This window comes from Lonchura striata, chromosome 6 (assembly GCF_046129695.1).
Source record: "Lonchura striata isolate bLonStr1 chromosome 6, bLonStr1.mat, whole genome shotgun sequence".
Classification (NCBI taxonomy): domain Eukaryota; kingdom Metazoa; phylum Chordata; class Aves; order Passeriformes; family Estrildidae; genus Lonchura; species Lonchura striata.
Window position 1 is genome coordinate 4,671,172 of NC_134608.1, and position 14,856 is coordinate 4,686,027.

General features: G+C 45.1%; 1 protein-coding gene and 1 non-coding gene across 2 annotated transcripts; one reads left to right on the forward strand and one right to left on the reverse strand.

Moving 5' to 3' along the window:
* Nucleotides 1-1,482: 1,482 nt before the first annotated feature.
* On the forward strand, nt 1,483-12,265 carry ACTR10 (actin related protein 10). The gene is made up of 13 exons (XM_021534648.2): nt 1,483-1,625; nt 3,082-3,154; nt 3,708-3,790; nt 4,695-4,803; nt 6,293-6,400; nt 6,572-6,639; nt 6,914-6,993; nt 7,982-8,017; nt 9,283-9,362; nt 9,456-9,529; nt 10,355-10,436; nt 11,046-11,247; nt 11,790-12,265. Exons 1-13 carry the CDS (start codon nt 1,549-1,551, stop codon nt 11,969-11,971), a joined length of 1,254 nt encoding a protein of 417 aa, XP_021390323.1. The 5' UTR covers nt 1,483-1,548; the 3' UTR covers nt 11,972-12,265.
* Nucleotides 12,266-14,765: 2,500 nt separating this feature from the next.
* Nucleotides 14,766-14,838, reverse strand: TRNAK-CUU (transfer RNA lysine (anticodon CUU)). Its single transcript has one exon. It is a non-coding gene; the product is annotated as a tRNA-Lys (tRNA).
* Nucleotides 14,839-14,856: the final 18 nt, after the last annotated feature.

The window sequence follows — 14,856 nt, forward strand, 5'->3', positions numbered from 1 at the left end:
CCATGAGCAGCCTAGGTTGATTGTTGGGAAAAATTTCTTCACAGAAGAGGGACAGGAGAAGGGGAAATGGCCTCAAGCTGTCCCATTCACAGTTTAGCTTGAGTGTTGGGAAAAACTTCACAGAGCAGGGCAGGACAAGGGGAAATGGCCTCAAGTTCTCCCACAGGCAGTTTAGGTTGACTTTTGGGAAAAACTTCTTCACAGAACATGGACAAAAGAAGGGGAAATGGCCTCAAGCTGTCCCATGTGCAGTTTAGGTTGAGTGTTGTGAAAAATTTCTTCACAGAAGAGGGACAGGAGAAGGGGAAATGGCCTCAAGTTCTCCCACAGGTAGTTTAGATTGACTTTTGGGAAAAACTTCTTCACAGAACATGGACAGAAGGAGAAATGGCCTCAAGCTCTCCCATGCAAATTTAGGTTGACTTTTGGGAAAAATTTCTTCAAACATGGACAGAAGAAGGAGAAATGGCCTCAAGCTCTCCCATGCACAGTTTAGGTTGAGTGTTGGGAAAAATTTCCTCACGGAACAGGGCAGGACAAGGGGAAATGGCCTCAAGCTCTGCCATGAGCAGCTTAGATTGACTGTTGTGAAAAATTTAGTTCACAGAACATGGACAGAAGGGGAAATGGCCTCAAGTTCTCCCATGGGCAGTTTAGGTTGACAGCTGGGAAAAATTTCTTCACAGAACAGGGCAGGACAAGGGGAAATGGCCTTAAGTTCTGCCATGAGCAGCTTAGATTGAGTGTTGTGAAAAATTTCTTCACAGAAGAGGGACAGGAGAAGGGGAAATGGCCTCAAGTTCTCCCACAGGCAGTTTAGGTTGACTTTTGGGAAAAACTTCTTCAAATAACATGGACAGAAGGGGAAATGGCCTCAAGTTCTCCCACAGGCAGTTTAGGTTGACTTTTGGGAAAAACTTCTTCAAATAACATGGACAGAAGGGGAAATGGCCTCAAGTTCTCCCATGCAGTTTAGGTTGTGTTGGGAAAAATTTCTTCATAGAAGAGGGACAGGACAAGGGGAAATGGCCTCAAGCTCTGCCATGAGCAGCTTAGGTTGACTGTTGCGAAACATCTCTTCACACAAAGCGCTGTCCCATCACAGCACAGCTGCCCAGGGAACTGACGGACTCCCCACCCCTGGGCGAACTGAACAGCCGCGTTGATGCAGACGTGTTTTAACGGTTCCACCGGACTCGCCAACCCGGGCGGGCTCCCCCAGCCTAGAGGAAACACTCCGAGCCGAACGCTGCCGCGTCCCCGTCCCGCCCTCACGCAGGGCCCGCCCGGGCTGCCCGCGCCGCCGCCGGAGCGGGGCTGAGGCGCGGCCGCGCCGCTCCGCGCCCGCCCGGCCCCGCGGCGCTCCCGGCCCCGCCGCAGCCCCGCGGGATGAGCGGCGAGCGGCGGAACCGGGCGAGGGAGCGGCGGGGCGGCGGCAGCGCGGGCAGGCGGCGCGGGCAGCCCGGCGGCGGGGAGGGCCCGTGCGGCGGCGGCGGAGGGAGGCGGGGAAGGGAGCGGAGGGAGGAGAAGGGCGAGAGGGAGGCCGCGATGCCGCTGTACGAGGGGCTGGGCAGCGGCGGGGAGAAAACCGCCGTGGTCATCGACCTGGGGCAGGCCTTCACCAAGTGAGTGCCCCGCCGTGAGGCCGGGATTTGGGCGTGTGCGGTCTGCAGAAGGGAGGGGTGCAGGGGGAACGTGGAGCCTCTTGCAGTGATTGAAGGGGAGACAGAGAGCTGCAGAGGGATTTTGGATTAGGGGTGGAGTGACAGGGAGTGGGGGAATGGATTCACATTGTCAGAGGACAGGCTTAGTTGGGATATTGGGAAAAAATCCTTCCCTGTGAGGGTGTGAGGCCCAGGATCCCCAGAGCAGCTGTGGCTGCCCCTGGATCCCTGGAAGTGTCCAGGACCAGGATGGACAGGGATCAACCTGGCATAGTAGAATCCCACCCATGGCAGAGGGTGGAAGTAGATGGTTTTAAATTCCCCTTCCAATCCCAACCATTATTCCAGCAATAATTATGTGAGGTTCCCCCTTTCTATTCTGATCTATGTGGTGTGGAGCTGGTAATGAACAGCCTATCTTGTGTTTTAGATTAAAACAAGATTTAGCTCGAGTGCTGAAGCAGGAATGCTCACTATATTTTTAATATTTCATCTCATGGGCCAAAAGCTTTGTTATTTGGGAATGGGAGGATTTTACAGAGCCTTCATGGATGCGGACAAGCAATTCCCATGGGTGGCTTTTTGTGGATTCATGTTGTGTGGCCAATTGTCCCAAGTTTGGAGTGCTTGTGAGCTTTTATTCCCTGGGCATTGTTTATCCAGTAAAACCCTCTTTTGGAAATGCTTTTTCCCTGGATAGTGTGTTTTTAGGATCTGTTTCCAGCCTTCGCTCTCACAGAAGTAACAACAACTGAATTGTATGAGAAGTGTCTGTTCTGTTCCAAATAAGGCTGAAATTAGCTGAAAGTTTAAGGAAAACTGCCTCTACACACTGGGACTGCACAAGGATCTGTTTGAGAGAAAAGAAGAAAATTAAATTCTGAATTGTGGCTGTTTCAAGATTTTTTTTTTCTGAAATGATCTAACATGTTGACAGCTGCAAATACCAGAATCAAACATTAATTGACTTGCTGCATTAAAAGTGCTCCAAGTCTAGCAGCTTTAAAGAAAACTGCAGTTTTTTTCAGAGATTTGTAGTTACGGGGAGTGACAGGGATGGAACAAATATCAGCCACTGAGACTAAAATAAACCTTGAATTCATTTTGCTTTTAATTTGCTTTCTTCAGTCCATGGTTCTTGTGTGTTTGAGGAAGACCAGGTAGGTTTCTGAAAAGTTTTGTCTGGGGTTATTGCTGTTTTTATCCTTTTGTTGAGGGAGTCAATAACAACCAATACAAAACCTTTATCTTTTAGTTAATCTTTAAATTTATCTCCTAGTGGCTGGATAGGAAAACTGTGTGCAATACCCCTCTCTGCAATAACAGAATTCCCTAATTTGTTACTCTGTGATAATCCCTAGGTCTAGGGAACCTAGTGATGACTTCAAATAATCAGGTTATTAACATTTTCTGTCAGGTGTGGGTTTGCAGGAGAAACAGGACCAAGATGCATCATCCCCAGTGAAATCAAGAAACCTGATGTGTCAAAGGTGAGCTGGTTTTATGCTGTTTGGTGTGTTATGGCATAGCAAGAATTTGCAGATGCTTTTTCTGTCCATCACAAGCCATTTTTCACTGCCTGAATAAAATACTCTGAAATATTATTATATTTTTCATTCTTTTAACTGCTGCTGTTAAAACCTGTGAGTAGGTGCAGGTAAGTGTGATGCCAGTGCTGGTGTGTTAATTGCTGCTCAGCCCCCATGGAACTTGTGTTTTGGGGCATTTATTGAGAAATTGCTTTGCCTAGTTATACCTTTTTTCCTTTTAATTTAGTAGAGGGTGGGAAACTAATTCTAAGTTGCCTGTATGAAAAATTAGCATGAATTAAGTGTGGAATTCAGTTATGGGGTGGGTTTATGTGATGCTTTAAGGACAAAGAGCAAATCAGGCAAGAGTGAGTATTTATATATAATGTTAGATTAAATATATATTATGTATGTCTCTTATATATATCTTTATATATCATGTGTGAAAAAAAAAATGTATAGAAATAATCACTGCCCAGCATTTGAGCTGACTGTGGATGTTTTCCCTTCCCAGCCTGTCAAGGTGGTTCAGTACAACATCAATACAGAGGAGCTGTATTCCTACCTGAAGGAATTTATCCACATGCTGTATTTCAGGTAAGAGACACCTCCCAGGTATCCAGGCCTTCCCTGAGCACTTCCAGGGATGTGGGCAGGGGATGGACTCTGCCTGGTGAGATACAAAAACTGAGTTAAGGCTTTGCAAGGGGCTGCCTGGCTGTGTTGGTGCAGGAGGAGTTTGGTGGTGCTGAGATCCAGGTTATCTTACAAAGAGTTCCTGTCCTGCAGCAGCAGTTGCTCTGTAAAAGCAGAAGGTGTTTGATAAATTACCTTTCAGCTGAGGGATTTGTAAAGGGCCTGAGAAGGGGAAGGCTTTACCTCAGGAGTTGCATTGATTTTGGCAGGGCTGAAGCTCCTATCAGTGCAGAACTCTCTCCACAGTGGTTTGGAAGCAGGAATGTTTTTATCTCACCTATACATCTCTTTATTGTGTTTTTAGTACCCTTAGATAATAATGAAATTGGACTTGGTCTTTTCTCTTTGCTTCCAGGCCATGTTTTTACACAGTGAAAGCCATCACAGGGAAACCAGGATTTAATTTCTGTGCCTCAGATCTGTTGTGGCCTGGGTTGTTTTCTTCTCCTGTGCTGGACCACCACTTTGCAATTGAAAATAGGACTATTTCATCCTTTTCCACTGAAATCTGAGTATCAGAGTGTCATCATTCTTATGTGCTTTATGACACTGGATAAGCCATTGATGACTTATTTTGTATTACTTTATATTGGTTTAGAAATGTATAATGAATTCCCTGACTTTTTTTAGGAAAGCATTGGGGATTTTAGATTTATGAAAAAGACTTTGGGGGTCTGCTGTAGCAAATGCTATCTATATGCAAATATTAGGATTTTTGAGGAAAATGGAATATGACTGTAGGATAGATTTCATAATATCTGCCTAAAGTTCCCAATTTTATTTTGCACATCTTCTCTTTTTTTAGGCATCTGCTGGTGAATCCCAGGGACCGGCGTGTTGTGATCATAGAGTCAGTCCTGTGCCCTTCACACTTCAGGGACACCCTCACCAGGGTCCTTTTCAAACATTTTGAGGTAAGTGTTTGACAGAAGTGTGTTCATTTGCTCCACTTGCCAGGAGGAATTTTGCTTACAGTCAGTACCAGATATGGGGAAAAAAAAAAAAGGAAATAGTGGCAGAAGAGTGAAAGGCATAAAGAAGAAAAATCAGATGATGGTGTGAGCAAGTAGGGTGTGGAAGTTGGATTAAGACCATTGTGTTCCATTCTGACTCTTAATTAACAAGACTCTGCAAGGTTTCCCTGGCTTGTAGTTAATTCAGCTCACAGTGTTCTGTCCCAGACAGATCCAATAATCCCCACTGAGCACTGCCTGGAGTCAAGATTTCTATTGAAACATTTCTTAGTGCCCTGTCAGCAAGTCTCATGATTTCTGCCACAGTCAATATCTGCCTAGCACATGGCTGTGCTCATTTAGAGAAGAACTTACCTGAAATCAAATACCTGTTCAGTCTTTTTGAAGAAAAGTTGTGGGAAAAAGAAACCTGTGGCTACCCCATCCCTGGCAGTGTTCCAGGCCAGGCTGGATGGGGCTTGGAGCAGCCTGGGATGGTGGAAGGTGTCCCTGCCATGGACCTGGATGATCCTTAAAGTTCCATGCAACCCAGCCAGTCAAGGATTCTGTGAAAAGCTGGTTTCAGTTGGTTTTTTGAGGCTTTTTTCCTAATCTCTCTTGCAGCAATAAAATGTCTCAGCTAAAGCACATCCACCATGAAAAATGGTTTGTTGAAAATGGCTTATGTATTCAGTCATATTTTGATGGAGAGACATTGTAGCATGTTAAGAAGCCAGTTAATAGTGATGGAAATTTAATTCTCTCTGGTTTCTATTTTTCTACTTGGTGCAAAGAGTGGTTTATTATTGCAGGTCAATGTTTTACCTTCTGGCTCTGGGTTAAGGGTCAATATGTTTCCTGTAAGTGTGGGATTTATTAAATTTCTCATTTAATTCACACTTCAAAGTGTTCTTTTAATTGAACTGTTGCTTTCTACGAAATTTGATTTGTGAAATTCTAGGAGAAGGAAGTAATTCTCATGTAATTTTAGCTTGAATTTCCACATTGTTTTTGTGAGTGTTTCAAAGAAAGCCTCTTCTGTTTGGGTGCAGCAATATTTGTCTTAAGGCACAGTTTTCTGGATTTTCTAGCTCATTTATTCACATCTTCAAGTTTTTACAGCTTTTGAAGGTGCTGTACTCCAGCTTCTTTCATTTTTTTCAGTAACAATAAGAAACTGGACCTGAGTTTTATAGCTAACACTTATTTTCTTACAAGCCCATTCCAACATCCATCATTACTGAAGTACCTGGTGTGCACCACAAAGCAGATGGACACAGAATTTGGAATCCTGTTGTATTTGTTCATTAGATTAGCACTGGAATAATTCAAGATAGAGTTGTTTGGGTTTTGCTTTTCAATTGCCATTCAGGGAAGGCATGAGTGCTTTGTTTCTTTTTTGTTTCTTTTTTCCCTCCTTCTGCCAACTTTGCTTTTGGTTTCTGTGTAGGTACCTTCTGTTTTGTTTGCTCCAAGTCACCTGATGTCTCTCCTGACACTGGGGATCAACTCTGCCATGGTGCTGGACTGTGGATATGCAGAAAGCTTGGTGCTGCCTGTATCCTTTTGTTTTCAGTGGGGCTCTCATGAACTTGAGATTTTTTTTTTTTACTAGAAATTAAACTATAAAAGTAGTTAGAAGGTGGCTGAGTGTAGAAGGGAAAAGGCATTTAATTCCAGGAGACTGCAAACTAATGAAAAAGAGGAGAATTTCCTGATCTTCCTGTAGATCTATGAGGGAATTCCAATCCTGAGTTGCTGGGGTTCCCTTCCCCTGGGAGGAAAGGCCATCCACAAGTAAGTTCATAGTTATCCATTCCAGATTACAAATTATTTATTTGTGGAAGTTCCTCTTTGACCATGAACAAAAGTTCCTCTTCTACATCTTAACTTTAGAGTTAAAACTGTGTGACTGTTGCTGATGTGGTAAAAACTGTGGGAATGGGGTCTCCTTAAGTTTCTGTTTAGAAGGATGTAACTGGAAGGAATGAATCCTGTCCCTGGAGTGCAGTCCAGAGAGCCAGGCTGAGTTCATGGATGTCTTTCCCCGCCCTCCTGTGCCCTGTTTTAGGGAGCTGGAGTATCAGCTGCTGGAGCAGTGCACGGTGGATACGGGACTGGCCAAAGGACAAAGCCTTCCCTCTGTGATGGGTAAGGACTGGCATGGGGCATCTATGCTGGGAACTGCTTTGGGGAAAGGGTGGTAATCCTAACAGAGAGTAAAATGGGTTTAGGATTCACTGTGTCTCTTGTGGCCTACCTGCATGAAGACCACACTGTTCTTGGATCAGGAGCAGTGTGGCCAGCAGGAGCAGGAGGTCATTGTTCCCCTGTACCTGGCACTGCTGAGGCCATACCTCGAGTGCTGTGTCCAGCTCTGGGCCCTCAGTTTGGGAAGGATGTTGAGATGCTGGAATGTGTCCAGAGGAGGCAACGAGGCTGGAGAGGGGCTGGGAACACAAACCCTGTGAGGAACAGCTGAGGGAGCTGGGGGTGCTCAGCCTGGAGAAAAGGAGACTCAGGGGTGCCCTCATCACTCTACTACTCCTGAAATGTGGCTGGGCTCAGGTGGGGCTGGGCTCTTTCTCCAGGCAGCACTGACAGAACCAGAGCACACAGTCTGAAGCTGTGCCCAGGGAAATATAAGTTAGATATTAGGAAAAAGTTTTTTACAGAAAGAGTGATAAAGTTCTGGAATGTTCTGCCCAGGGAGGAGGTGGAGTCACCATCCCTGGGTGTGTTTAACAAAGCCTGGATGTGGCACTGGGTGCCAGGGTTTGGTTCAGGTGCTGGGGCTGGGTTGGACTCGATGATCCTGAAGGTCTCTTCCAGCCTGGTCATTCTGTGAATTCTGTAATTTCACAAGTATATTATTTTTATGACAAGCCTCTTCTCACAGCAGTTTTGAATAAAGGCTGAGATAAAAGTTCTGTAGTTTTTCAGTCTGTTTTGAGCAAAGACAAACTTATTTCTCTTATTAATCTCTTTTCTGCTTTGTAAATCTTTGAAAGCTGCTGTCAAAGTGAAAGTTTAATACATTAAATGTAATTCAAACTTAGAACAAAACATTTTTTTTAAAGTAGGAAGAGAATAAGAGAATTTAAGAATGAAACTAAGTTGGTTTTTTTGTTTATTTCAGGCTCAGTCCCAGAAGACATAGTAGAGGATATAAAAGGTAAATTGCTTGCTTTGTGAAACTCTAGTGTATGAAATTGTGCAGTAGAGTGTGATAATAAGAAGTGTACAATATTTTACATTTAGGAATTTATTTCTCTTCTCTGTTGTATTTATTACCTCTTGGATGAGCTTGTATTGTTCTTCCTCTTTGAAGGCAAAACTAAAACCAGGTTTTTAATTCCTCTTTCACATTAACCTCTGTGTTGTTAAGTTGCAACTTTTAGATGTATTTGATAGGTGGGCACAGAAAGAGGATTGCACTGTTGTGTAGTCTTGTTTATTGATTAACTAGAAAGGCTCAGTTTGCTTTAAAGTCAATTAAAAAAAAAAAAAAAGGTATTAATAAAAGGTATTTTGGTGTGTTAAGGTAGGCAAGAGGAGACAATAACTACTTTTACTACACCAGAAAAAGTAGAGTCTTTCTTTGGGCAGAACTTGGATGAATTCCTATGTGATAGATTCCAGCAGATAGAAAAAGATGTGTTTTCCTAGAAAACAGTAACTACTATGTATCCCTTGGGTCAAATTAGGAAGAAATCCATCAGTCAAATGCAAAATAAATGCAGCTGGTGCTTTATGAAATGGAACTTGCTTTTCTGATTCCTGGATTTGCACACTTTTTCTGATGAGTATGTTTTCTGTGCAGCCTTTTGGAAGCAGAGACACCAGGCTAGAGATTAAATTGTTGCTGTCTGTGTGTTGAAGGGTTGTTTCTCTGTGACAGCAGTTTATGGGGGAGATGCTCACCTGTGCCAATACAAATAATTAAATGTATAGGAACAGTGGCAGCTGGGATACAAATGAGACTGCTCTGTCAGTGTTGTCTGGAAGCAGAAAAACCCTCTGGAATTCTCAGGGTGTTGAAGAGTTGCAGTAAGGAAAATGTTGCATGGTAGGAGCCTGTTTAGGAAATGAGCAATACCTCATTTGAAGCTGTGGTGCAAAGCCTGCAGTGAAGGCAGGATACAACCCCTGGCACCTCGAGGCACCATTAGAAGCATCCCTCTGGCGTATGTGGTTTGTGTGAGAAAGGACAGGCAGGATTTCCAACATAATTTTAGTGTCAGCTTTGTTTAACTCGTGATTGAACTCTGCTGGAGAGTAGAGACTGCTTCTCTTTGCTTTTATTTGATAATATCTTGGACCAGCAAGGGCCTGGAGTGTGTGTTCTTCTCTAAATTAAGAAAATGGCTGTTTTTGCTGGTGATAAAAGGATCCACCAAGGCCTCACTCGTGCCCCTCTCTTCCTTCCCCTCTGCACAGTCCGCACTTGCTTTGTGAGTGATCTCCAGCGGGGGCTGAAAATCCAGGCAGCCAAGTTCAACATTGATGGCAGTGCTGAGGTGAGTGGAGGATGAAGCTCTTCCTGCTCTTTGCAGGTGGCTGCAGCTTTCTTGGGCTCTAAAATAATAATACAAGTCTGGTTTTGTTTCCAGCGTCCCTCACCACCTCCAGACGTGGACTATCCTTTGGATGGAGAAAAGATTCTCCATGTAGTTGGCCCCATCAGGTGAGAAGTGCCATGGCAGAGTATTTGTCATTACAATGATATATTTCAACTCTAAAAGCATATAAGTTTTCATAAAATTGGATTTTAATGAGACACTTGCATATGCTTTTCATGTCTCTAAAATGAAAGCTGTGTGCTGGACACAGTGCAAGCCCATCATGGGAGGGGATGGCTTCTCCAGAGCCACAAGAGGAGGAGGATGAGAGCAGGGAGATTGGAGGGGTGGGGGACGAGAAACGAGTATCAAAGCCTGCTAAAAGGACAGGTTTAGTGATATGAACAGAGCATTTGAACCTGGAGAAAAAGAGGCTCAGAGGAAACCTCACTCTGCAACTCCTGCCAGGAGAATGCAGCCAGGTGGGGCTGGGCTCTGCTCCCAGGGAACAAGGGACAGGACAAGAGTAAAGGGCCTCAAGTTGACTTGGGGAGGTTTAGATTGGATATTAGGGAGTCTTCACTGAAGGGTTGTAAAGCACTGGAACAGGCTGCCCAGGGAAGTGGTGGAGTCACCATTCCTGGAAGTGTTCAGAACACGTGTGGAGGTGGCACTTGGGGATGTGGTTTAGTGGTGATCACGGTGCTGATGCTGGCTTGAGGGCTGAATGTGGTGACCGTAAAGGTCTTTTCCAAGATTCCATGAGTGTCCCAAGGAGTCCACGATTGTCCCCTCCCTGGTGGCAGTGCAGTGTGCATGGGATGTGTGACAGGAGTGACAAAGTGTTGGCAGCAGGAAGGCTGGAGTTATTTGCAGCTCTGCTGTGCTCGAGTTCAGCTCAGAGTGGCTCTGCTGCTCATTAACACTCACTTCTCCTGTCTGTGCCACAGAGACTCCGTGGTGGAAATCCTCTTTGAACAGGATAATGAAGAGACATCTGTTGCCACTTTGATCTTGGATTCACTTGTTCAGGTATTTTTATATCAGAAACACTTTAGGTGATGCCTCCAGCCTTGGACAACCTGCAGTTAAAAATGACTCAAGACTTTGAGTCCTGCAGGCTGCCGGTTTGCCTGTGCTAGAATAAAATCAATTTGGACATCTTTATTGCAGGCAGTATATTAAATTTATTGCAGATTTTTTTTCTTGGAGATAAATGCTTCATTTCTTATTATATTTAGAAAAAAAATTGCATTAGAAAACCACTATAAATGGAAATTTTCATTATGTGATGGTGTATATATGTTAATTAAAGTTGGCTCCCTGTAGCTATTGATGCCATTTAAATAAGTTTGCTGAGATGCAATTTATTGCAGAGCCATGGACTTGGCTGATATGACAAACATTTCAATTAGAATTCTTTATGAAAACAAATTGTTTAAGAAGTTCTGTGCCTGGAACCTTCACCTCTGCACCTCCAGGCATTTCTCTCATTATCTTGGTTATTTTCCCGCTAAATAGGAGAAAACAGCAATTGGAGGGCGCAGAAATGGACTGAATTTCTAAGGGACTTCTGAATGTCTTTAAGCTCAGGCAGTTTGATTTATTTGGGGTTTTTTTCGGTGTCCCTGTTTGCATTAGTGCCCCATAGACACCAGGAAGCAGCTGGCAGAGAACCTGGTGGTGATCGGGGGCACGGCGATGCTGCCGGGGTTCCTGCACAGGCTCATGGCTGAGATCAGACACCTGGTGGAGAAACCCAAGTACAAGGAAGCTCTTGCCACCAAAACCTTCAGGATTCACACTCCCCCTGCCAAATCCAACTGCGTGGCCTGGCTGGGAGGTAAGAATGGGAACAGGTGGGAAGCAGGGGTGAAGCAAACCAGAACAATTTCTGTGCACCAAATTCTGTGATTATTTTCTTCCCTGGTCAGCTGCTGTGGGCTGAATCTTCTCACAGATGGTGTGAATTTGTGGTGCAACTTTTTGGGGGTAAAAGTTGCCCTGAACACAATGGGGTTTGGTTGAAGTGCTTCAAATAAAAACTTTGTTGTAAGAAGTGGGTCAATCAGGCCAGGTTTGCTGTCGGCAGAGAGCAGATGATTCCTTGTTTTCAGTTACTTTCCAGGGATATAAATGGAAGCAGTTTAGGACTAGCTGGGCTGCTGAAAAGGAAAGCAGCAATATCCATTCATCCTTTTACATTTAAGGGCAGAGCTAGAAAATCCCAGTTGAGATTCTCAATGGGAAGAAGCAGAAAGAGAAATTCTCTGGAATTAATGGAATTAATGCAGATTTTTTAAAATGGAATTAATTATTTCTTTTAATGAAATTAATGCAGATTAATTCTCTCTGGAATTGATGCAGATTTTTTTTCTTTGGCAGGAGCAATTTTTGGAGCTCTCCAGGACATCCTTGGGAGCCGCTCTGTGTCCAAGGAATATTACAGCCAGACTGGCCGCATTCCCGACTGGTGCTGCCTCAACAACCCCCCTCTGGAAATGATGTTTGATGTTGGAAAAGCACCCCCACCACTGATGAAAAGAGCTTTTTCCACAGAGAAATAAGCACTTAAATTCCACACAAGGATTCTGCCCCGTTTCAACTACATCCATGTGCATTGGGGTTTAGGTTTTGTTCATTAAATTGTGTGTAACACTATTAAATATGAACAACGTGGGTGTTGTCAGGGTGTAGGCACTAACACTATTTAAAACCCTGTCCAGTTATAGTTTACAAACTTAACTCTGGCAGCTCCTCTGCTCTTTTGTCTTGTTTTGGAGAAATTCTGTCCCCTCACGAGCTGTTCCCTACTGAGTTGTTTATTATTTATCTGTATAGTAAATGCATTGCTGAGAGAATTTGGTTTAAGATATTTTCATTTTGAGCATGTTAAGAAGAATGAACAGCACTAGGGAAAAACATCTATGATAATTTTTAGTGCCAAATTCTGTATTAAAATATTCCACCCTTGAGTCACATGTGAAGAAATGGTTTGGGGCTGTTCAGCAAAGGTAATAGAACATTATTTCCCCTTTTGTAAGAGTTTTAGCAGAGAACTCTTCTGCCTGTAATCCTCTCATCATGCTGAGCTAAAACCTCTCCCTATGTCTCCTCCAAGAAAGATTTCAGCAGTGTAAGTGTATAAATTATTATAAATTAATTAAGCAGGTGTGAGGTCAAACTTGACTCAGTGGCTACATGGTGACTGCTGGTACCTGCTGGTTACTGAGGTGTAAATCCTACCCTGAGGAGCAACTTTTTTCTCAATTTTGGGAAGATAAATATAACATTTCTCGGGGTGGTGAAGCCTTTTATTGGCACAAACATGCTTTTTGTGACAGATCTCCCCGTGCTGCCTGCTGCCCACCTGCTGTGTGCCTGAAGCACGACTCTGCAAGTCAAACAGATATTTAAAGAAATCTTCTTCTGGTGAGCCCTAGCACGGGGAATGTGCTGCAGCACTTCAGTAACTCCTGCATGGTTTTGTCAGTGTGTTTTACCTTAAAAGGTGCTGCTAGTTTTTATAATTGTGGGATGAGGTTGGTGTTTCAGGGATCATCTCCTGGTGCTGTTCCAGGCTGGATAAACAGACAGTGTCTCATTGCCAGGCACATTGAGCCAGCCTCAGGTGTACAGAGCATGCAGCCTGAGCTGTGCTGCTCATTTTCAGTCACAATCTGGGTAATTTGGGGTGTAGGTTTTGTTTTACCTCAGTAAGAACTGAACCAGAGCTTCCTGAGAGAGGAATTTGCCATCAGCACGAGTCCCATGGAGCTGGGAGCTCCTTCCCTTCTTGCTGGGAAGGAGTCAGGAGCTGAAACTCCTACAGAGCCTGTGGTGTTGGTGGTGCAATGATGTCATTTTCCTGAGCTGCAGCAGACTGCAGCTGAGGAAATTCAGGATATTCTTAGCCCTTCCTTTCCAGGGGTATTTCTGTGCTGCTCTGCGCACGTACCCTGGGACCTCTCCCGGCGTGTTCTGCCACCTCATCTTCCTTCTGCCCACTCAGATCTCCTCCTGTGGGGTTTCTGCATCACTGAACAGCCTCAGCTGCTTCTGTTTCACGTGGCAGGGACAGGATTCCTAACTCCCATGTTACTGCTGGGTAAAGTGCAGAGTCCCAGGACCTGCTAAGGCAGATTTTTATTTCATTGAAGGAGTGAGAAAGACTCTTAATAGCATGCCCTGGAGAGCCCCCAGAGATCACACCCTACATGTGTAATGGTGTAGAAATGGTTGGGTTTTCACCCTGTGGTAGTTCTGTCCCTGGCACAGCTGTGGGATCATGGATCCTCCCAGCAGACAAATTCATAGTGTCTGCCTGGTTTAGCAGGAAGGACAGTGAGAGACACAAACCCCTGCAGAAACTGGAGGATTTCCCTCTGAGGCTTTTCATTCTGGACTGGATGCCATTCCAGCAGGTTGGTGTTGGCCAATTGCAGGCAGCTGCAGGTGAGTCCTGCTGACTGGAGGAGGATTTTGGAATATGCAAGATGCTGTTCCCTGGGGGAAGTGGCTTTATCTCATTCCCTCATCTCCCTTTTCATGGAATCAGATTGTCTCAAGTCAAAAGGGACCCCTAAGGCTTATGGAGTGCAACCCACTGCTCCTTGCAGGACTGCATGAAATAAATCCTGTGGCTTTAGGAGAGCATTGTCCGGATGCTCCTTGAGCTCTGGCTGGCTGGGAGCACTTCCCTGGAGAGCCTGTTCAGTGATGGACCAACGCAAACCACAGAATCCCAGAATGGTTTGGGTCGTAAGGGACCTTAAAGCCTACCCAGTTCCACCCCTGCCATGGCAGGGACAGCTCCCACCATCGCAGGGTGTTCCAAGCCCTGTCCCACCTGGCCTGGAGCACTTCCAGGGATCCAGGGGCAGCCACACCTTCTCTGGGCACCCTGTGCCAGGGCCTGCCCACCCTCTCAGGGGTGAATTTCCTGCTACCCAAAACCCCCAGCTCCCCTCCTGTGGGGCTGCTCCTGCTGCTCTCCTCTAGTTCTGTGTTTAACCATCCAAATGGAGAACCTCACCCTGGCTCCTGTTACATTTCCTATGGCAGGTGCTTGCCCAGCTCTCTGCTTTTTCCAGGGATCTCTGTAATTCCTCTCTGTCTTCGAGGGAGCCCAGAGCTCCTACTTGATTAACATCTGATTCCTGCATTGTTTATTAAAAAAGTAAAATATCCCGGGAGCCGGTGTTTAGCGGTCACTGCCCAGCCCCTCGCGGCTCCAGCTTTGTTATGCACGTCATTCCTGAATGGAGGTAACTCACAAAAATTGAGTTTTCCACTCATGTTTTCTCCCTCAGGCGTCGGCGTTTTCCAGCCTGGAACCCTTCAAGCGGTTCAAAAGTAATGCGCCCAACGTGGGGCTCGAACCCACGACCCTGGGATTAAGAGTCCCATGCTCTACCGACTGAGCTAGCCGGGCTGTGGGAAGCCACCTCCC

Coding starts and splice junctions, on each gene's coding strand:
- ACTR10 (XM_021534648.2), top strand. CDS start 1,549: ATGCCGCTGTACGAGGGGCTGGGCAGCGGCGGGGAGAAAACCGCCGTG. Junction 3,791..4,694: donor ATCCACATGCTGTATTTCAG/GTAAGAGACACC, acceptor CTCTTTTTTTAG/GCATCTGCTGGTGAATCCCA. Junction 9,530..10,354: donor CATGTAGTTGGCCCCATCAG/GTGAGAAGTGCC, acceptor TCTGTGCCACAG/AGACTCCGTGGTGGAAATCC.